The following is a 23069-nucleotide window of genomic DNA, read 5'->3' on the forward strand; positions in this document are numbered from 1 at the left end:
CACCCCTGGGAAACATGTTCTACTGTCTCACCATCCACACAGTATGGAATTTCCTCCTAATATCTAATCTAAACCTACTCTCTGTCAGTTTAAAGCCATTTCCTCTTGTACTTTCACTACAAAGTTCTCCAGCTCTCTTTAGCCCCCTTTAGGCATCATTTATCAATTTTAAAAAAACCAGACAATTAAATTTCTTTGTATATGAATAATATAGTAATTTTATCATATTGACAATCTCATGTGGTTTCAGGTGGACAAAAGGAAAAAAAGTAATTCCTTTTTGGCAGCTATCTTCTAGGTGTGAAGGACTCTTAAAGAGAAACAATGGCCTTTTGGAGTTGAATGGCCATCTGGCCAGCCACATCCTTATCCACACAAGCATGATCAGCAACAACCTTCCTCTTTACCAAATACCCACAGGATTAATTTAAAAATTTAGTGACCTTAATTCACAGTTCTGGAGAGTAAAGCTTATCCCCACAGACAGCAGTGCCACAAACTGCATCACATTGAACCACCAGTGTTTCACCTCTTGAAGCTTTCTCAGTGACTGGCATCTCTCCAATTAAACTTCTAAAATAGAAGTTAATTTAATTCCAGCTGTGGGTATTTCCTTTCCTAGGAGGAGACATCCATTGATAAAGTGACTGGACATGGATTTCTGCTCCAGCCTGGAAATATGGGAGTAGTCAAATGTTGCTGGAGGCATGAACAGGTAATACAGTGTGGAATTATTACTAGAATTACTGGAGAAAGATTATTGAAACTGAAGTTATATCCACATCCTGAGAGATTTTAATGGTAAGGAAATTTTCAGGGTGGAAAGTGTCTGGCATGTAAGGAATCTGCTCCCCCAGCAAACATAGCCTGCACCTTTAGATGTTGGCAACACTGAGGGAGCTTCATGAGCTGACCTTAGAAGAAGTGGAGGGTGGAGCAGAGTGGATACACCACAGGCAGGCTCAATTGTAAATCACTGCCAGTATAGAACTAAATGGTGTCCTACAGCTAAAAAATCACATCTGCCACACAAGAGACATATTGATTGCTGAACTAGCAATTGCTTAATTTTTTGGTAAAATTGTGTTCTGTAGATGGCATTTGCTCATTATAACACCAAAAATCACCTCCATCCCAAAAGCTACCTGGCTCCTAGGTGTGAACACCACTCACTGAGCATGTGCTCTATATTGTTCAAGCCTATACCTTTAAAATCAAAATGAGAAAGTTCTACACCAATTAGTAACAGAGGTATGTATGACAAGAGCCACTCAAGCTCTACTTAAACATTAAAAAAAATTGTACAATGCTTTCTTGTGTGTCAGGTAAGATATTTTTGTAGAAAAGGCACACATTGTGCAAAGCCCTGGTGAAAAGTCACTTATGCCACTGTCGACATTCTTCATTCCTAAGGTTCAAGTAGGAGAAATTCCATCTGAGGTGAAGGCAAACAAAGACTGAAGCAGTTGAGTAAAGGCATGGAGGGCCTATGGAATAAGAAGACAACAAGGCAAGACAACAGCTGAGAAGGCTGTCATCACTTTCAAGCAAGATGTCAAGGATGAAGTCCAAGGAAGGAAAAAAGCTACTGAAGTGCAAGGAAAATGATGGCTAACAACACAAACCAATCCAGCACTTCTTTCCAAAAGAAAAACATCACCATCAACAGTATAGTAGCAAATGTCCCTTGGTGTACTGGGAGGAATGGTGAGGAAATCATGCATGCTCTCTATGCCTCTGCAAATTCACGCAGAGGAAACCAAAACCCTATCCTTCACCTCTCACATCACCACAATCAGATATAATATTCCTTATTTACATAGTCTGACTGTACATATCCATTTTGGCACCAACAGAGAAAATTACAAGCATAGTACATTCCTTCTTCTTTCAAGGCTCAAAATACTAAATTCTAAAGGAAGAAGTGACTTATCAGGATTTTGTAGAAGTTCTGAACATTTCCCCATGAATGGAGGTGCACAAATAAATTTCAGAAAGATTTAAGTCACCAAGGAGCTTTGAAAGTTTTACCTTGTGAATGGATCCCATATAAACACAGCCAACTGGGCAGCTTAGTTTCAGTGGGAAAAGGAGATGTGGGGGTGATAGCAACAATGGGCTGTTTTATAGTTTTGAAATTTGCCTGACTGCTTTGGGCATAGATCCAAATGTTCTAGGTATGAAAATAACCAGCCATTCTACCACACCTCCTCCCTCTTGTTTTTTAAAGCCTATGTTATTTCCATAGTGATCTCTTAGCACTGTTCACACCAGCCAGTGGAATACATTTGGTTACATTTTGGCTTTTGAGGCAAAAGTGTAGTGATGGCTCCAGGTTGAGGGAGAACAAAGCTTGGGAATCTCCTGGGAGATGTGACCAGTCTGTACATTGAAGAGGCAGGTCTTGCTCACACACTCAGGGAATTGCACTGAGATCAGGAAGGAGTTTTCCCCAGTGCAGATTGGCACTAGTCTATGGGATTTTTGTCTTCCCCTTCAGCATCAAGTATGACCACTGTTCGGGGCTCTCCAGTCCCTTTCTTCAAGGCTGCTCATGCATCTCGAAGATGGCTTCTTGTGTCCTGCAGCTGAAGGGAGGAAGGCTTTTTTTCCCCCCATGGTGGGCTAGCAAGTGTCTTTAGCAGGTTTTTTTGCCTAGTGTCTGCAGCACTGACCATAGCCCCTTGCCAGGGCTCCTCTAGGCCTGTACTCTGTTGCTGCCTGCTGCCCTTGCACTTCCCAGGCACTGCTGGTGCCCTGGCTCCCTCTGACTCCTCTGCACGCTGCAGGCTTGGAGCAAGAGTGAACTCTGCTCTTCACATCACTCCATTTTCCGATGGGTTCTTGCTTCTGATGCCTTGGAAGCCTTCCTTCCTTGCTTGGAAGGGCTCCAGGCTTGCTGCCCCATCCAGATGCTTGGATGCCAAATGGCTTACTGCCATTTTTCAGCTCTTCCAGAGCACACAAGTGTGGGGCAGGTAGAAGAGCACATTTCATTCGTCCTTGGCCAAGAAGCACAGTGGAGCACATTTTGGAAGGCAAAAAGTGTGCTTGTCATCAATATGTATCCTACTTTGGATAATACCACATGGTACCACACACCTTTTTGCTTTCTTCTTTTGTATGTGGTCAGTACCAATCCTCATTCCTCTCATTCTTCACTCTTTAGGAAACAGGGACTTGGCCCGTATTTCTGCTGCTGCTCTCTGTGCTTCTGTAGCTTTTCTTTGCTAGACTGCAAGGGATGTTTTTTCAATCTAAAGTGAAGAATGCACTAGCCTGCTCCTGGCTACGTGTGCATTGCGTTAATGCTTGCAAGCATCAGCTGTGAAACAGACTCAGAAAAATAAAGAAAAATAAATAAATTACATAACATAAAATCAGATACAAAAATAAAATACCATTCCCCTTTGTGATCTTACAGATCTGTGTCCTTGAACATGTTTTTGAAGATGCAGGAGCCTTGGTATTTCAAGCAAATAATAGCCTCATCCTTATTTGACTTATGGTGAGTGTAGGGAATGGAATGGAATGGAATGGAATGGAATGGAATGGAATGGAATGGAATGGAATGGAATGGAATGGAATGGAATGGAATGGAATGGAATGGAATGGAACAGAACAGTTCTGCTATGTAATGCCCAGAGTTCTGCATGACAAGCTATGATCCATGTGAGTCCTCTATCCAAGAGAGCAGCTCTCTGCAGTGTCAGAGACACCTACAGCATCACTCAGGCTCAGCTGGAATATGACCCCAGAGCCCTGGGCAGGAGTGGTGGGTGGAGAGGGGAGGGCAGCCTATAAGCACAGCCAAGACCCTGGCAGAAGACCTGCACTGATCATGTGCTCTCCTGTAGACACTGATGGCTGGCCACTTTGGAGACAGCATTTTCAGCCAGAAGGACCTCAGCTCTGATGGAGCACTGTTGTTCTCTGGGTCTTGTGTTTTAACAGGTTTTTCCAATGGAAATGGCTCAGGTATTTCTACAGCTGAGTAAAAGGAGGAAAAAAATCCACAGGGAAATGAACATGTATTGCTCACATCAAACAGTTTGTAACCATTTAGTTCTGAAGCACCTCCTGCTCCTGACTGAGGGATTGATCTCAAAGCCTAGATCTTTGATCAAAGTGTCAGAGATGTGGGGATTTGCCATCCTGTGGAAGCCCAGCTAAAGGGGATAAACACAGAAGACTTTCAAAAAATAGTTTCCAAGTGCTTTTTGCAAATGTGTTCAGGTGATCTAATGCTCTCTAGGTGATCCACAGCTCTCACCCCCATTGAAAGGTACATGCGTCCTTCTTACAAAGTGACAGAGCCAATGCCCAAGCTGGGACACAACTGCTTATTCCATCCCTTCTTCTACAGCAGGGCTGGAAAGAAATGTCATCAAAGATACCCTGAGCATCTAGTGGTAAGGAAAGGAGGAGGAAGCAAGAGCCAAATCAAAGTTGTAAGGGATGATCATTGAGTCCAAGTGCCTGACCACTTCAGGGCTAACCAAAATGAAAAGCATGGTATTAAGGGTATTGTCCAAATGTCTCTTAAACACTGAAAGGCCTGGGGGATTGACCACCTCTCTCAGGAGCCTGTTCCAGGGTTTGATCACCCACTGGGTAAAGAAATGCTTCCTCATGTCAAATCTGAACCTCTTCTGAGGGGCACAGTTTTGAACCATTCCCACATGACCTGGCACCGGGTCCCAGGAAAAAGGGACCTTTTCCCCTTCCTCACCTCAGGAAGCTGTAGAGACCAGTAAGGTTGCCCCTCAGCCTCCTCCTCTCCAAACAAGAAAACTCCAGTCCTGAGCTGCTCGTCACAGGACACCCTGCCAGCCCCTTCCACAGCTTTGGTGCCTTCTTCTGGATGCATTCAGGGACCTTCACATCCTTTTGAAATGGTGGGGCCCAGAAGCACACACAACACTCAGGGTGAGGCCACACCATCAAGTACAGCAGGATAATCTCTTCTTTGAAGTTGCTGGTGAAGCTGTGTTTGATGCATCCCAGGACACGGTCTGCCCCCTGGGCTGCCCAGGCCCACACTGCTGACTCCTGTTGAGCCTCCTGACTGCCAGAACCCCCAGACCCCTTCTGCAGGGCTGCTCTCCACACACTCCTCACAATTTAGACTTGTGCCTGCCATTACTCCTTCCTAGGTGCAGAATCTGGCATTTATCCTTGCTCAGTTTCATGCCATTGGTGTTTGCCCAAATGCTCCAGGCTACCCAGATTCCTCTGCAAGGCCTCTTGTCCCTCAGGAATGCCAGCAGCACTTCTCAGTTTGGAATCATCAGCAAACTTGCTAATGGTGTATTCAAGCCTGCATCCAGATCACTGAGAGATAGATTGAACAGAACTGGCCCTAGAATGGAGCCCTGAGGAGCACCTCTGGTCACCAGTCACCAGCCAGATGTGGCCCTGCTCCCTGCAGCCCTTGAGCTCTGCCCTTCAGCCAGATCTTCACCCAGCTCACCACAAACCCACTCATCCCACAGCTGGAAAATTTGTCCCAAAAAAGGGGCTTGGGTCTAGATCATCTTTAAGGTCTCTTCCAACCCAAACCATTTTGTGATGGGCAACCTCCCCTGTGCTTTGTTTACCTCCCATATTAACTACTGGAATTAAATTTTCTGTATTTCTGGTAGAGTTCTCTTTTACTACCTTGATCATTTTAATTTCTTTGAAGCTTGCAGCCATCTGACTTTATACACTCATGCTATTTTTTTATGTGCTTTGAGTCAGAAAGCTTTATTACTTTTTATATGATTCCCTATTCATTTTCAAATCACAGTTTCGGGGACATTCTTCCCTGCTGCTCTTTCTCTGCTTTTCAAGTTGTTAATACATTTTCTAAGTCACAGTCAATATTTTGTCTGATTTTACCCCATGGATGAGCAGTTTTCCATTTTTTTCTGATTGCAGTTCCCCTTGTACAACTATGAATTTATTTTCTTCCAGCGTTGTAACTTTATTGGCCATCATTTCAAGGAGTTTCAGCCTCTTGCAGAAAATGTTCCCCTAGACTGGTCCTTTAGAGAAGACCCTGTCCTCATCTCTGTGTGATGAAGCTGAACACAATTGTCATTATTTTGTTTCCTTCCTCCTTCCTGATATCAGATTAATAGGCACCATCACTTAGTGGTAACTTTTATACAGGTCACTAAAAAGATAATAATTAAAAGAAATATTGCAATATAGAAATCATAATTCTATTGGAAATAACACAACTGCAAGAAGTTTTAACTCAGTGCTGCAATAGGTATATTTTATCATTACAAAACTGCTCTCTGGTTGAAAGTCCCTTCAACTGCAGCAGCTTGAAAGCTGCTTAACAGAATGTCACTAATGGCAGTTTTTCTTACATACTTTGTGCTAGCAAACCTTCTCATATGTGGCAAATCTATAAGTTTGAATGAGGAAGTGGTAAACATGTACAAAATAAATCTTTCAGTAGCTATAGCAGTCTTTTTTTTTTTGTTATTGGCAGCCTTCATTTTAGAGTGACCTTTTCACTTTATTTCAGTTTACCAGTAGACTGTTGTAAAGTTTTGTCATCATCCACCTCCAATTCATTCACCTCTTCCTGCAATTCATCCTGCAGCTCATAGTCTGAGGCTGATTCAGTGTTATCATCCCAGTAATCAGCTTCGTATCCATCCAGTAAGTGTTTCTGTGGCATTAGGTCGTCATCGTCAGGAGGATTCCTTGCTTTTTTCTTTTTCATTTTCTTTTGAATCTTAGAAAGCTGCTGCTGGTGCTGCTGCTGCTGCTTCTCTGTCCAGGCAATGTTTTCTATATGCCTGGACGCTTTCATTTTTTTATAGTCCATTATCTGTTTATTCAGCAGTTCATGATCAATACCAAACAGATTAGATCGCATGGGTGAATCTGAAGATTGAGTTGTTGAAGGGAAGAGTTTACTGTGGGAAAGAAAACAAGTATTGGCTTGGGTTTTTTTCCCCACATACATTTCTATTTTTGACAACTTCAGTAACACACTGGACTTTTCAGTTTAACTTTATTAATGCCCTGCGTTTCCTATGTTATGAAGGAAGAGATACCACTATATCATGTGTCCAAGAACAGTCTGTGTCAACAGATTTAATGGAAGAAAGCCAGTAAAGCAACAACATGCCAGATTTAACTGCTTGTCTCTGGGAAATGTATGCATAGGTGAGCACTGGACCTGGGAGCCCCAAGAACTCAAGACTCCTCCCAGCTCTTCCAAGAAGTGAGAAGCAGCAGCCTGTGCCCAAAACACATCAGAGCGATATGACACCTCATACTGGACTTGACTATTTCACCAAGACACAGAGGAAGGTGTTGGGTGCCCTTTGGGAAACCTGTCACAGGAATGACTTCCCACAGGAAGCTATTTCTGATTCACACCTGATAGACCATCCTCTGAGATGCTGAGGTACAGCATTTCTACCAACAGACTGCAGGATCCAGGTGCAAAGGCTGTTGGCTTTGAGAGCATCCAGTCCACAGAACCACTATTCCAATAGGCTGTTCAGGCCTATCTCTCACAGAAGAATGTTAAATTAATTTAGGGAGATTTGCCAGTAAACTTGCAATCCATGTATAACAAAGCAAACTTACATCGGAAAAAAGTGGACAAGAAAAGCAGTACTGGTAAATGCAATTTTCATCCTCATGAGACAATTATCAGCAAAAAACAAATATTACTGCTGCAGAGCATTTTTAAAATTTTGATTATCATCAACACATCAGGTCTTGAATTCTTAGAAATTCTACATATATTTCTCTCATAAAAACTAAGATATTAATACCAGAACAAATATTGGGTCTGCAAGTAACAATGTAACATCTAATTAAAATATACTTTCTCTTACATCAAATAATACCCAATTTAAATTGGCCAGCAGAGATGAAAACAGACACTCATACAATTCTGACCCCAAAAGACCCACCTTGAATCATTCTGAGATGGTTCTACTTCTTCTGGAGGTCCAAAATCAGCAATTGCCAGTAAATCCTCGACCTGCAAACACATGAAGGCAACATATATTAAGGATCCTGTTTAAACCTACATTGTTCCCATCTACACAAGAAACAGACAAGTATCCAAGAGCAAATATGTTCTTTTCTATGTTTGAATATTTAGCAAGGAAAAAAAAAAAAAAAATCATTTATTTAACTTTAAAACAGCCTTTTCCTTCTTTTACATGGAACTGCTTATACTTCTTGCCTGGGATGTTTTTGTCAAATAGTGGATTCAGAGATTCCTACAAAGTTTTTTGCCTTATGTGTGTTATGAATCCTTGGCTAGGGATTGTCTGACAGATATATTTTTTGGTTTACTTGTTCTTACCTGAGTCTTGCAAATCCTTTTTCATAACATCCTTACACAGAGATTTTTTTTTACCTCTTCTCCCTTTCTGGAAGTTGTAATTTCTCTCATAGGCAACTATGGAGTTCACAAGTCCCTTTTAACTTAGCATCTAACCAGTAAATGCTACAAATCTATTATATGCAGTGCTTACAGACTATACATAATTGTGAAATTTTTCTCTTGTTTGAAATTTCATTTCAGCTTTTCTTTACCTTAATTCCCTTCTAATCCATTGTATTATTCTAGGAGGTAAATGGGATGTTTTTTCCCTTGCTTACAATACTTTAAAACCAAGTTCAGCATGTTATTTGAATCTGTGATTGACATAAATCTTATGAACTGCCAAGTGGGAGAAAATGATCCATCTATCTTCTCCCCAGTGTCATTCCCTGACAGAAGTGATATAAAGAGGGTTTTTACTTGTCTTCTGTGAAACTCAGAACTTTTCTGATCACAGAAAGTTCAAGCAGTTCATTGCATTTCTAGAGAATCTGAAATTCTTTTTATGCCTTCCAGCTCTGCTCATGCACACTGCAGGAGCCCATAAGGGTCTAACAGTAATTGGCTGTAACAGCAACACCATTATAAATAATAAGGCACCTCAGGGCACAGAAACATGAACTTTCTCTTTTTAACTTCTGTTCACATCAACAGCTAGAGGAGACATTTCTCATCAAATTCTACCCATTGGTGTCATCTTTTTCTTCTGGAAATCTCACTATTTTAGACATCTCGCTTCACAGTCCCAACCACAGCAAATTCCTAGGAAACATCAGTATTCTAGTAATATGTCAACTAGCTAAAACTAACAATACCTTGACAAGAAACATGAAACAATAAACACAATTTCAAAAGTTAAGAAAAAAAAAACGTAGTATGAATAAGCCTACATCCCCTATGCAAAGATTTGCACTTCCCTACAAACATTTTAACAAATAACAGATGGAAAAAGATATAGGGAAAAAAATAAAAAAAAATATCACTGGTTATTCAATTGAATCTTAAAAGCACATAACATTTAAAATGTGGAAAACAGCTCCAACCTCATTTCTATAATCATATACACCAGGCAACTCTACATTATTTCTTAAAATGGTGATTTAATTTTTTTAAATTTCTTCACTGGCCTACTGATACTGCCTACAATTTTTCTACATATTATATAGGCATCAATCTTACTCAAGATTATTTGTTTAAATGATCTTTGCAACTTTAGAGAAAGACTGACTTTAATGTAAATTGGTAGAGCAACTAAAGGATCAGCTCTCTCCTAAGTCACTATATTTGTACAATGAGTCAAAGATTAGATTTACCTCTTTTACAGCTGCAGCTTCCTTGTCTTTTATAAATACCACTGGGGGTACATTTCCTACAATCTGCTGGCTTTTCAGAAGATACCTGGCAAAAACACAGCATTCACCAGCATGAGTATCAGTATAGCGTCTCCAGGACAAGTAGAAGGTGTTAAATTAAATCCAGCCGTTGTGCATATTTAAAGATACAGCTTGCAAAACTTTCAGTCTGATGAGGAGCTATTCAGGTTAATGCTAAGCAATACATCACTGCAGAAACCCAACCTCGAATGCATAGCATACAGAAACTACTGGCTGCAGGTCCAGCTCAGTACTGATGATATTAGGTTTGTTCATATCTGTATGCAGAAGCTGGCACATGTCTTTCCCACTTCATTTGGTATCCTTATCCCCACTGTAGGGATAAGAGCAGTGGGGGATAGAGCCCTCAGAGCAGGGCAAGACAATTTATCCGACATGCTAGCTGCGGGAAGGATTGACAGAGCTCCCCTTGTCTTCGTCCCAGCCAACAACTTTCCTTCTAAAAGGAAGAGTAGAAGCTTAAAGAGTAGAAGCTGTGGAGCAGAAGAGAGCATTATGCTGGAGCAGGAATTACACAGCTTAGGGAAACAGCGGGAAAGGAAATGGCTTCACAAGTATGCTTCAATGCCACCCGCCACATAGGTGAAGTCTTGAACTTCTAACAGACTGACTTGATAGCAGAGGAAAAGCCAAGGAAAAGGGTGAAGAGAAAAATCTCAGTGATACCCTGAAAAATCACTGGACTCTGTGCTGTAAAAATGGGCAAAAACATCACAGTACATGGTAGCAATCTCAGTTTTGGGGGTTTTTCGGTACCAGTATTGTCAAGAATTTCTGTAATAACAGTCATCTCCTCTGGAGGCCCAAATCATCCCTTAGCAATCAGAACTGCCCAATAAATCTGCAAGGAGATCCTTGCAGCTATCAGTCCTTTGTGCAGCATCCTGTTCTGGGCTACTGTCCCACACAGTCTGTCCAGCCACCACCACCAGGACACTGGAGTGAGACCTCACCCACACTCCTGTTACTTTCTGCTCAGTCCACTCCTGCCCTGGGAAAGCACAGAAGCCAAATAAGCCAGCTGTGCTCCAGAAAAAAGATCACACAGCTGCCCTGACACAGCCACCCTTCCCCGTGAGGCTCATTGCAGGAGATGCTCTACTCCAAGTATCTAAAAACCTAAAGCATCCCAATAGATCAGGTCTAGATTGTCAGAAATACTTAAGAAATGGCTCTGGATTTAGGAAGTGGCCTGACTATCCCACAGCAGTACCGTATACGTGGCGCGCTCTTTCGCAGCACATTTTCAACATAACTTTCCTTCTCCATAGTGGAAGCAGGGTTCCAGTACACACGACACGCTGAAAAGTTGGATGACAGGGACACCTATAAAAAAGGCAAATCTACCTTTAAAATTATATATATATACACACGCACACACTTCATATACAACAAAGTCTGTGATGGATTGCAGAAAGCCTATTAGAAAATTTCTTTTGAAAATAGAAGTAATGCCATCAGACCAGAATCGGTTCATGAGTAAATCAGGACTGATCTACACCCAGACATGTCTTAGTGCAGCACAAACACTGTGCAGCTATAAAATCTGTATTGTATTCAGAAGAAAGCTGTTTCTTTCCCTCCCTCATCTTATAAATGGTTTAATTTATACAATTTATAGCAATGCCTCCTGAAAGTGTTGTGTCTTGCCCACACCAGCCAGCATTTTTACATGCAGATGTATGATCTGAGACAAGCAATCCTCAAAGCCCTAGAGACAGAAATACTCTGTGAAGGATATTGCACATATAAAGCCAAAAGACTCATCTTGCCCATGTAATTTTGAACACTTGTCTGACAACAGAATGAATTCAGCTGGCAAAAACACCCATTTCAGTCATGAATAAGAAACCTTTTGTCATAGATGCTATGAGGTACCATTTTTTTTCCATACTTCTAATATCAAAGCTAAGTCCACCAAGCTTTTAAGCCAAACACTGGTATAATTTAATCTTTACAGAACAGCAAATGTAGAAGATAAAAACTGCAGACAACAAACAAGAATGTGGAGACTGATTTAGTTCTGGTATCAGAACTCTAACATCCCTTTCAATTACACAAATTATGACACCACTAGATACAATAATGTACAAATCTCAATTTGTTCTTGGATCTGGCTTGACAATGACATTTTCTTAGGCTGGCCCTTTTTTTGAACTAATCTCATGCATCACTTAGGTCTTCTGCCAGTAGCGTTGCTGGTGAGTGACACAAAGAGATGACAACTCTCACACAGCTGCAAGAGTAGAGTCCTGGAAAACTACACTTATGTTGGTAAAACCAAGCTCCTCCTTCTGAAAGGGCAAGACAAGGAGTTTATGTCTGAGGAACAGAAAAAAAAAAAAGTCGTATCAAGAGAATCACCATTTAATTGGCCTGAGTTGCATTTACATTCGAGTGGCAAAGGTCTCCTAAGTCAGGTACTACAGTGGCAAAGCTCTGCTCACGTGTACTCCAGAGCCTGATTTTGCTGCACTTCGCCACACCAGAAGCAATGCAGTAAAACTCCTCTTGCACACATCACAACAGCCAGGGGAGCTCCTTTGGCATGTCCATGCCAACCTCACAGTGTAATCAGAGTGGCTCAGCACAAGCTGTAGCCTTGGCACTTGCCTTGCAGATTTCCAGCTTGAGATCATAAAATTCTTGACTGACTTCACAGGTAGTCGCCATCTCTAACACAGCTTTATGAATAAGACCATTTAAGACTCTGCAGCGCATGTTACCTTCTTTCCTTGTTTGTGTCAAGTCATTTTTTATTAAAAAGTCCAAGTTGGTTGGTTTATACAGCTTTAAAAGGAAACAAACACATTAAACAGTAGTTACACACTTGTATTAGGCAACCATATACAGTTTCATGCACTTTACTAAGTATGCTCTTATTTCATTATTGCAGCTGTGATGGCTTTATATAGGTCCTACATATCAAGTGCTTCAATAAAGAATACTTCTGTTCACAAAATCTCTGACATTTCTGTATTACAGTCAAAGTTTCTAAAGTTCTTTTTGTATTTTGTAGCAAGTTAAAGAGCTCCATGGATCTGTTTTCTCAAATACAGCAGGTATTGACTGAAAAGCACTGCTTGTTTGAAAAAGTAAACATTAAAAAAAATAATTAAACTAGGATCATAGAAGTTTTAATTTGGTCAGTGCTCAGGAGTGTGCAAGAGAGCACTGAAGCTGGAAAGGATGAAAGATCAGTGCAGAAGAGGAAACAGTAATGGGAAGCCAAATGGCAATCCTATCACAGACTGGAGTCCTACTGCTTGTTCACAAAATCCTGCTATTTCTCCATCAGAAATGCTTCAAAGTTAGAACCAATGGCAGAAACACAAGTCTGTTCCTCCTAGGACAAAGAAACACATCGCCTTAAGAGCTTGCACTCACCATTTGTGATCCCAGGGTAGGGCTGTCATACCAGAACTTCTTTCTTTTGGGAAAAAGAAAGGAAAACAGCCTCATCTTTCAGCAGCTCAGAGAAATAAGGACTCCCTGTGCTATTAATATTCCACCTGCCTGAAAGCACACCTCAACACCCAGGTTTTCCTGCAAGTAGCTCTCCTCATAGCTGGGGTGCAGGGAACAATGCTTCCTATTCACAGCAGAAGCTGCACATGGACGGCAAGGGGGTGGAAAAAAACAGCTCTCAGGTTTCTTTAGATTCATGGAATCATTAAGGTTTGAAAATAGGGCTAGGATCATCAAGTCCCATTATTGACCGAGCACTGCCAAGTCCAGCACTAAACCAAGTCTCTAAACACCACTTCCACACATTTTCTGAACACTTCCAGGGACACTCACTGATTACACCACTTTCCTGGGGATCCTGTTCAATTGCTTGACCATTCTTCCCTTTCAGTGAAGAAATTTCTCCCAATATACAATCTAAATGTCCCTTAGTGCAACTTGAGGCCATTTCCTCTCATCCTGTCACTTGTTTCCTGGAAGAAAAGACCGACCCCCACCTGGCTACAGCCTCCTTTCAGGCAGACAGTGATGAGGTCCCCCCGAGCCTCCTTTTCTCCAGACTGAGCACTCTCAGCTCCCTCAGCTGCTCCCCACAGGACTTGTGCTCCAGACCCTTCGCCGCTGCCCTTCACTGGACACGCTCCAGCACCTCAATGTCTTTCCTCTACTGAAGGGCCCAGAACTGGACACAGCACCCGAGGTACGGCCTCACCGAGGCCAGAGCACAGGGGGACGATCAGTGCCCTGGTCCTGCAGGACAAGCTACTGCTGACAGAGGCCAGGGCCATTTGTCTTCTTGGCCACCTGCGCACACGTTCAGCCGCTGCCGACCAGCTCAGATCGGCGGCTCCGGGACAGTGTCTCCCTCCCCTCCGCGGTACCGGGGCCGCGGGAGCGCCCGAGCCCCACAGCCCCCCTTATTCCCCTTGCCCCAGCGCCCACAGCCCACCCCGGCAGGGCCCTGCACTCCGGGACGGCTCCGCTTCCGCCGGCCCCGCACCTACTTCTTCTTGCGGAACATTTTCCGCAGCATGTTCCTGGAGCCGCCCAGGGCTGCGGAGCTGTGCAGAGCCCGGCACCACCGCGGCACCGCTGCCACCGAGCCGCCCCACATCGCTGCCCTGGCCCCCGGCCCGGCCCGGAGAGCTCCCGCCTCAGCTCGGGCTGTGGCTCTGGCTCCGGCTGTGGCTCCCCCTGTCGGCACGGAGGCCCGGGCCGGCGGCCGAGGGTGTCCCGGCCGGTCCCGGAGAGGGAAGGAGGGAGTGAAGGAAGGAGGGAGAGAAGGAAGGAGGGAGAGAGGCCGAGCCGCCCTCAGGCCGGGCAGGGCTCGCACACACGCAGAGCCTGTGCAGAGGCTCGGCGCTTTGGGCCGGGGAGGAAAGACGCACCCAAGGGTCGGGATTGCTGCTGGAGCGGCGGCAGGAGCCGCTCCCACACGCCGGCTGAGCTTGCGGCTGTGCCCGGCGGTCCCTCTAAGACACGATTTACATGTCCTTCTGCTGCTGCATCGGCACACAGTTGTAAGGGGATGCGATGAGAGTAAATGACACTCAGGCGAGACTCTGCTCTGGAGTTTTCCACTGAAGATCAAGACAAAACACTGCAGTTTTCCACACAGAACCGCTGCTGGGGCATTTCAATAAATCAAACCTTTACTTTATATATTTTATCTGCATAACACTGTGGAATAATTACAGGAAAAGTGATCAAATGACTGTTTCTGCACTGACGGCATTAATCCTAAAAGTGAGCTGCTTTAGGGCAGCACCTCACGAGGGACAGGAAGACCCGCCAGGCCTGCCTGTATGCTTTCTACCATTTCCTCCATCATAACCCAGCGTGTCTTCTTGGTGGCACTTCCAATGTGAGGAGTTATTATAACATTCTTCATCTTTAACAAAGGGTGATCCCTGTGAGAGGAAAAGAAATGCTCAGCAAGTCACTCACAGCACATTCATCTGTTATTTCATCACCTGCAGGTAGCCAGGAAAATAATAATTAAAAATAAAACAAAACCTAATTGCATGACCCAAGCGTATTCAGAGGAGTTCAAAGTGCTGCCTAGCTTGGTGGGGCTTTATGCAACAAAACCTCCAAATGAGTGAGTGTGAATTTTATTTAGCTGTGACAGAAGGATTAGGGACATGGTTTCAGCAGGACTAATGCACATACCTCTTGTACTCCTACTAAAAAAATTATGCAACTTCTCACATGCTCACAAAATTTTACTCAGTTTGAACATCATATTTATATCCTTTTGTATTTAACTTAAATACATGTCCTACCTTGGCAAAGGTTCAGGATATGTCACATCCAGAGCAGCTGCCTTAATAACTTTGTTTTGAAGGGCTTCCACCAAAGCATCCTGATCCACTACCAGACCTGGATCACAGGAAGAAAGATATATTTATTTTCATGTTCCTTACTGTCCACTCAGCATTCTTTTGGGCACAGTGGTCAGGTAAACAGCAGGGCAGGCCATGGCTGCAGTTGCAGAGTGTGGTGGAGTGGGAGGGGGAAGCTTGGCTATATGCAGCAGGGAATTAGCAGCACGAAACAGAACACTGGGCATCAGAGTTGGCTGTGCCACCCTAGTGTATGTGAGCAACAACACTGAACTAAATAAATAAAAGGCTTAAGTAGGAGATACACAAACACACATGGGCTTCTAATACTCCAAGCTCACCAACATTCCAGAGACCTACTTTCTCATTATTATGGGAACATTTAAATGTTTTACTGAGATACGACCATGGGTGTCTAAAGAAACTAGTAATCAGAAAAATTAAGGAAAATTTCAGAAGGATAGACTCTATATTAGAGGTTTTCCCAAGACTTATCATGCCAGCAAACCTTAGTGCAGTTTTGTTTATTCTGCACCTTACCTCTGCTGATATTAATAAGAGTAGCAGTGGGTTTCATCAGCTCCAGCTCCCTCTTTCCAATCAGTTTGTGTGTCTGTGGTGTTAGGTTCACAGCCAGCAACACAAAATCTGACTGCTGGAGCAAATAATCTATCTTCTTACAGTAAACAGCTCCAACAGCACTTTCTTCTTCCTTTTTTCTGAAGGGAAAATCCCAAAGTTAAGCTGCAGTAGCAAGAAACAAGGTAAATATCAAATCACCAGTAGAGAAAATGTTTCTTTACTGTTACCTTCACTGTGTAGTGCAAAGAAGTTAGCTGCTTGTCTGAAACTCAGTAAAGACAAAGGTCAAGCTGTTTCCCACAAGACCAAGTGAACTGTACACAAATGTGCAGTACTACACTACACCATTGGGGATGGAAAGTAAGAAATGGGTATCACATAAATGCACTGAATAAATGATAAACCAAATGCATTTGTGTCACAATTTCTGCTTATTATGGAGTTTCTTTTCCTACCCAAAAGCAAGACTGATGTCTTGTGAAAATTAAGTAATTTAAGTAAGTAATGTGAAAATTACTCAGGAAACACACAAGACAGGGCAAGGGTTAAATCTTCCCAAATCTATGTCAGCAACAGACTGACTGTGCTGTGCATCAGTGCTGATTCACTGAAACCACACGCTGCAGGACCTGCTGGTGCGCTCGATCTGTATCAGGACCAGCTTGGCTGGCTCTCATCAAATTCCCACAAAAGAAAAGAATGGAATGGGCCTGATGGGAACACAGGGGCACAGGACACGTACACCTCATCTAGAAGACATTAAACAGACTGGCAAGTCTGGTCCTTTATTATCATGTGGCTTTAGAAAGGTGAGATGACTTTGCCTGAATCCCTGCCTCACCCAAATCACAGGAGTTAAGTCCTCCCAGTTTTCTCCTTTCCAGTCCTTTGCCATGTCACCACCATGGCAGGAATATCTCAGGAGACCAAACTAACAGGGACAACAGTGAGGTGTATCTCTCCCATTCCTTCCTGACTTTCTTTCTGAATAAATTGGGAAATCAATAATCATCTTGGAACAAGTGTATGTATTCTTCCACTTAAAATAAAGAGCACTGTAAAAAGCGAAAGCACAGTGAAAAGTACAAATAATACATAAAAGCAGTGACAAAACAGAGTTGCCATGGAGCTCCAACCAGCTTTACCTCTGATTTCTGTTGTGGTACAAAATCTTCATTTCAAAGGCTTTTGCTCTTTCAGCCACTTTGTAACCAATGACGCCCATTCCCACGATCCCCAGAGTTGCTCCAGAAACCTCAACCCCCAGCCAGTCAGCAGGGAAATACTCTGTTTCAGGGGAGACTGCCATCTCATGGCCTTGGAAGAGAAAAAGAATAATTATGTAATGTAAGGGATGTTCCAGCATCTGACTACTTTTGCCCACCCCACCCCACCCCTCCCCCACACATGCTTTTTATCGTAGGACAAGGCAGAAGCACAGGAGGAATAATATATTGTTATTGTGTTTCTGGACAATAAGTGAGTAATGCTGCATGCACACATGAATGCTGACACTGATTTCTTGCTCAGGACAGAAACATACCCAGCCTCTCTTTGGCAAAAAAGGAGGCAAGGAAGGTAAGGCCAAAGCAGCATTAAGGCCATCCCGTTCCCAGCTTCCCTGCAGATACACCAAGGTTGGCAGGGAAATGAAACACAGAGCATGGTGGGCAGATTTCTGGACAGCTTATTCGTAATATACACAGATACACAGCAGCTTGGAAAAGACAGGCTTCAAGCCTCCTTGAAAACACATTTTTTTAATCCCCTGTTATTATAACTTGAAAAGCAGGACTGCAGTGAACAAGTACAATGATTAAGTGGCTGTGGGCTGAGGGAGAAGGGGCCTGAATTTAGAGCTGTCCAAAGAAGGAACAACTCTACCTTGCCAATATGTCATTTTGGAAGTAGAATGCCAATTACAGTCAACAAGACAGACTTGTCTTAACTTCTTCCTTTTCCCCTATTTCCTGTATTTCTAGTTTTAAGCTTACTTTTGCATCAGCACACATTTTCTGCATGTTTCAAAGTCTTCTTTTCTATGGAAAGAGTAATACCATTTATTACCTTCCACAAGTCTCCTGGAAGATGCCAGCAACAAAGCCATCCCCATGTCTGCAGTGTCAATGGAAACAACAAATGGAGTGTTGGCCACCTTCACACCATAGCTGGAGAGGAGTTTCAGGTCCAAGTGATCTATTCCCACCCCAGAACTCGCAACTACCTTCAAGTTAGGCAAGCTCTGGAGCAGCTCTTCATTAATAGTTGGTTTGTGATACCACATATAGATAGCTGTGATCTTTTTGCTGAGAAATGTCTTGTTCTCAAGGTATTCTTTCATGGTGATGAGATGAAAACATTTCTTCAGAAATCCAACATGGTCTTCATATACACCAATCCTCCCTCCTATAGTGTCAACTAGCACATAAGGCAGCTCCTGACCCTCCATGCCCTACAGAAGCACAGAGAAAGAAAAAGACATGGCCTGAAGTGATCCAACACAACTTTTTTCCCTAAAACCCAGAAACTGATTGGCTCAATTACATGCTGTTTTCCCACTTGAGGAAGGATTTGGCTAAAGATAACCACTCCCACACACAGAAGTCTTTTGAGTTCTCCCTGTGTTATTCAGAAGGATGTTCTATTTCTATATAATCTTGTTAATAAGAAAAGAAAACATTTCTGGCATACTAAGTATTCTAACCCTTAAACAAATGAGCAACCAGTTTTTACTCCTGTTCAGTGTTCGATATTTAAAGCCAAAGACTTGATAATTTAAGAACATGGCCGCATGATTGGAAAGATATCTTTTGGTCTGCAAGTTCTGCCACTTCTGCAATTATATTAAGCAATTATCATTGATGAGATTATCTCAGTAAAAATTTAATTTACTGTAACAGAGCTATAAATTGTCAACTATGAACTTTGGAGTTACCCATGAACATAAGTTTACCCTTTCTTTCTTTCTTTCGTCTCCTTCAGTGCTTTGCCAACCCTTCACTCTGCTGACTCTGCAAAGAGCCAAGGCTGTGATCTCAGGTTAAAGCCTAGCCCCCCTCAGCCCGAGGGAATGCTCCCACACCGCTCCCGCTTCTCTACCCCGACCACCCGCCCCCGCAGCGCGGTGTCCCTGCAAGTTCTCCCAGCCCAGGGCGGGCTGAGCGTTTGCCGCTGCCCCGGGGCTGGGACTAAAGAGAGGAGGGAGCTGGAGCGGCGGCCGCAGGACTCCGTCGGGCCCTGAAGGACGGCTGGGAGCGGGCGAGATGCCCCCCGCTCCCAGCCCGGGCGGGGCTCGCAGGTGCTGCCCCCGGAGCCACCGCCCCCGGGGGCTCGGGGCCCGTCCCCGCCCGGCAGAGCTGGTCCCGCGGTGCCGCTCGCACTCACCGTGCCCGCCGTCCCGGCCGCCCCAGTCGCACCGCGGGGGCGGAGCGGGACCGGCCGCCGAGGCGGGCACTGCCCAGCCGCCCGCACCCCGCCCGGGCCGCCGCGGGGCCACGGGGAGGTGAGGCGGTGCCAGGGTACGGGATGGGCACCCCAATTCCTCGGAGTGCCGAGAGAGAGCAATGGGAGCTCACGAGTGATGGTGCGGTTTTGTAGAAGAGTTTCTGTGCTGTTGCTGATTTCAGTATCGTCGGGATTTTGCACGAACGTCCTGTGCGCTGTTTTCCACACTGTTTGAAAGCCGGACGTGGTCAGCTCTTTCTGCTGGCCATTACACTCTGTGCACATGAATTAACGTGAAATGACCGACAGACACCAGTGACAGCTCTCACTGCACACATGAAGATCTTTTCCAGTTTATATTATTCTAGGAATACCCTCAAATACTCTCTTTGAGATCTAAGCAGCTGTGGTAGGCTCAGGTGCTTGGACACTTGAGATGTTATCCCGGCTACAGGCAGTCCTGTGCCAATTTCAGCTGAGAATGGGTGAGAATTTTTCTGACGAGGTTACTTGGTCTGTACCATAGAATCACAGAATGGTTTTGGTTGGAATGGAACTTAAAGCCTGTCTGGTATTTCCAAACCCCCTGCCACAGGCAGAGATACCTTTCACTAGACGGTGTTGCTCATCCAACCCCATCCAACCTGGTCTTGAACACTGGTAGGGATGGGGCATCCACAGCTTCTCTGGGCAACCTGTTTCAGTGCCTCATCACCTTCAGAGAGGACAATTTCTTCCTAATCTTCTCCATTCAAATCTAAATCCATACCTAATCTAAACCTACTCTCCTTCAATTTAAGGCCATTCCCCTTTTCCTGTCACTACTTGTGAAGAGTCCCTCTCCAGTTCTCTTGCAGGCCCCCTTTAGGTACTGTAAGGCTGCTATAAGTTGTCCTCTGGGCCTTCCCTTCTCCAGGCTGAACAACTCCAACTCTCCCATTCTGTCCTCGTAGCAGAGGTGCTCCAGTTCTTTGATAACTTAGTGGTCTTCTCTGGACCCACTTCAAAAGGTCCACATCTTTCTTGTGCTGAGGACGCCAGGGCTGGATGCAACATTCCAGGTGGGATCCCACAAGAGCAGAGTAGAGGGGAAGAATCACCTCCCTCCATCTCCATGCCCAGTGATGGGGACTGAGAAGTACCACTTCAGTTCTCAGTTCACAAAAGCTGTGCTGAAGTGATTTCCCTTGCTGTGCAGGTACATAATCCACTGGGAGGATGCCTGGCTTCTGAGTTCACAGCAGCTCAGGAGCCAGGACACATCACTGCTGAGGGCATCCAGGGTGCCTCGTCCTTTCACACTATGGAAAAACCAGCCATAGGGTGCGGCTATGTCTCTCCTGACCACCGTAGTGCTTTTCAAAAGAATGGATTACAAAATGCTGTCTTCTTGAATTCTGTCAAACACATTTTGATATGCTGAACATTAAGACAGTCAAGTTTAACACCAATCCTCTATAAAATTGCTACTAAAAAATAAAATATAATAACAATTCATATCAATTACACAAAACCAGAAACTGTTCTTATCCTGGTGATGATTTTTGAGTATCAGTTGCTTACATGAATTTCAAGTTAAAACAGTTAAACTTTAAAGCAATAATTAATTAATTAGCAATATGGAGTTACAGCATGTTAACTGGACTCTTAGTTAAGTTTACTTGCATTTTCTTCCTTAAAAAAGAACCCCAGCAAACATAAAATGATTACACATTACCTCTTTCACATCAGAAGTTTCCAAACTGCTCCAAAAGTTTCCAAACTTTTCACTTACTGCTCACCTGAGATTGAAGGACCCTTGTAAAGTCCATCTCAAAAACACAAGTTTGATGAAGGAGGCCTATCACATTTTAGTCCTGAAGGTAAAGAAAAACCTTTGCAAGGGCAACACAGTAGTTTTTGCCTTTGTATATCAAATCCATACATTTGAATGAACAAAATGAAGCAGGAATTAGTCAGAGGAGCCAAAAAAAAACAGTCAAAGGAATGTTACTCCAAGCAAAAATCCAGGACATATGTATCAAATGTCAAGAAAATGGGTGTGTTATGTTGTTAGATGTGGAGAGAATTGTATGTTTTCAAAGCTGTTTTGTGCAACTTCAATTTCATTCATCTGATTTTCAAGCTACAGGTCAAGAGCTGATACAACTCTACAGAAGATACATCTGCTTAGCATCATGTGTGAAAGAAGTTGCCAATTGCACCAGTGCACTGTCATGTTCTAAGTAGATTTAGTTTGTAGACTACCTTATAGACCGCTGGGTAGTGTGTTTACATTGTGTGCAAGTTTTCTCTTGCAGAAAGGGATCTGATACACCAGCATTGTACAGGGCACTCTGAAATGAGTGAGGTCGGTGGGTACATAGAGAGAAGTATTGCATAGTCCGTGGACTTCATCCCCATCATTAAATATTGCGGTTGGCATCCATGTAATCCTGCAGGGTGAGCTGATGCCTGCAGTGTTAGCAAGGTGCTTGCAGTTGTTTCTAAGGATTAGGCTTTTGAAGTATTGTGTTACCCCAAAAGACTTTTGTACAATGTAATGCATACATTTCCCAGGTGGGTTGGACAAACTAGCTTAAGCATGCAGCCAGATAAAGACATACATTTCCTATGCCTACACTAAGTTTTATAAGGCAATATTATATGTGAATAGGATTTGTAGGGCAAAAAAAAGCTGAGGCAGGAAATCTGTATCCACAAGCTTGTTGTTCCATGCCAGCCTGAACCAAGGGATGCATTTGTTTTCAGTGACTATAAAACATCATAAAGTGTTATTTGGTATCAGCCTGTCTAGTTGCTGCTGGTAAGGCCAGCTTTCCCAGTAGACTCCTGTATCAGCACTCTATTCCAGATTATGTACTTTTTGCACATCAAAATACTTAGAAAAACCTGAATCAATGGAGTGAGCTGTAATGGATCATCTCTTCTCTCATGTGCCACTGAATTTTTGGATACACTTTCAGTAATCGTGAGATTGAATGCATTGTGTGTAAACCAATTTATCACTCCAGCGAGTGACAGGCAGATGTGAGGCAGATGTGTCTTCCCCTCTAAAGAACCCCACTGGCAGGGAGCACTTCTGAAACTAATCAGCCCAGATTCATGAAATATATGCAGAAGTAGGAGTAAAGCCCCAAGCAAATGCCAAACATGTACAAATGTTTAAGTAGAAGTGAAGTACTGTATCGGATTTTGTTTGCTTCTTCACCCCTTGAGAAATGTTTGCATGTGCAAAAGCCTTGTGTGGTTTTTGCTGTTTTAGGATATTGATCTAAGAAAAGGTATTTTTTTTCTCTTTTCTGTTTTATTGTATAGTAACCTTGGTTTTCAGCTCTGTAATTTATTGCTTAGCCTTTTATTTTAGAATAAATTTAACTTATTTTTTCAAGGTTTTACAAGTGACAATGAATGGTACACTGGGTACCCGTACCTCAGAGAGCAGGGAGGTCCCTGGGGCAGTCTTGAAATTCTTGACAG

General features: G+C 43.4%; 2 protein-coding genes across 2 annotated transcripts in view; both read right to left on the bottom strand.

Moving 5' to 3' along the window:
* Positions 1-19697, bottom strand: part of LOC131575658 (probable 2-ketogluconate reductase) — a 173918-nt gene extending 154221 nt beyond the window's left edge. Inside the window, exons 1-7 of the mRNA XM_058831409.1 lie at positions 19530-19697; positions 19099-19156; positions 18213-18597; positions 17291-17462; positions 16104-16282; positions 15504-15600; positions 14924-15128 (exon numbers count right to left, since the gene is read on the bottom strand). Of these exons, the coding sequence (XP_058687392.1) occupies positions 14975-15128; positions 15504-15600; positions 16104-16282; positions 17291-17462; positions 18213-18594 (984 nt within the window). The 5' untranslated portion in view covers positions 18595-18597; positions 19099-19156; positions 19530-19697 and the 3' untranslated portion in view covers positions 14924-14974. The remainder of the gene's footprint in view (positions 1-14923; positions 15129-15503; positions 15601-16103; positions 16283-17290; positions 17463-18212; positions 18598-19098; positions 19157-19529) is intronic.
* On the bottom strand, positions 5718-14402 carry RBFA (ribosome binding factor A). The gene is made up of 7 exons (XM_058831410.1): positions 14223-14402; positions 13138-13180; positions 12364-12540; positions 10964-11076; positions 9670-9754; positions 7935-8005; positions 5718-6920 (listed from the first exon to the last, which is right to left on the bottom strand). Exons 1-7 carry the CDS (start codon positions 14330-14332, stop codon positions 6515-6517), a joined length of 1005 nt encoding a protein of 334 aa, XP_058687393.1. The 5' UTR covers positions 14333-14402; the 3' UTR covers positions 5718-6514.
* Positions 19698-23069: the final 3372 nt, after the last annotated feature.

Source organism: Poecile atricapillus, chromosome 2, assembly GCF_030490865.1.
Source record: "Poecile atricapillus isolate bPoeAtr1 chromosome 2, bPoeAtr1.hap1, whole genome shotgun sequence".
In the NCBI taxonomy this organism is placed as follows: Eukaryota; Metazoa; Chordata; class Aves; order Passeriformes; family Paridae; genus Poecile; species Poecile atricapillus.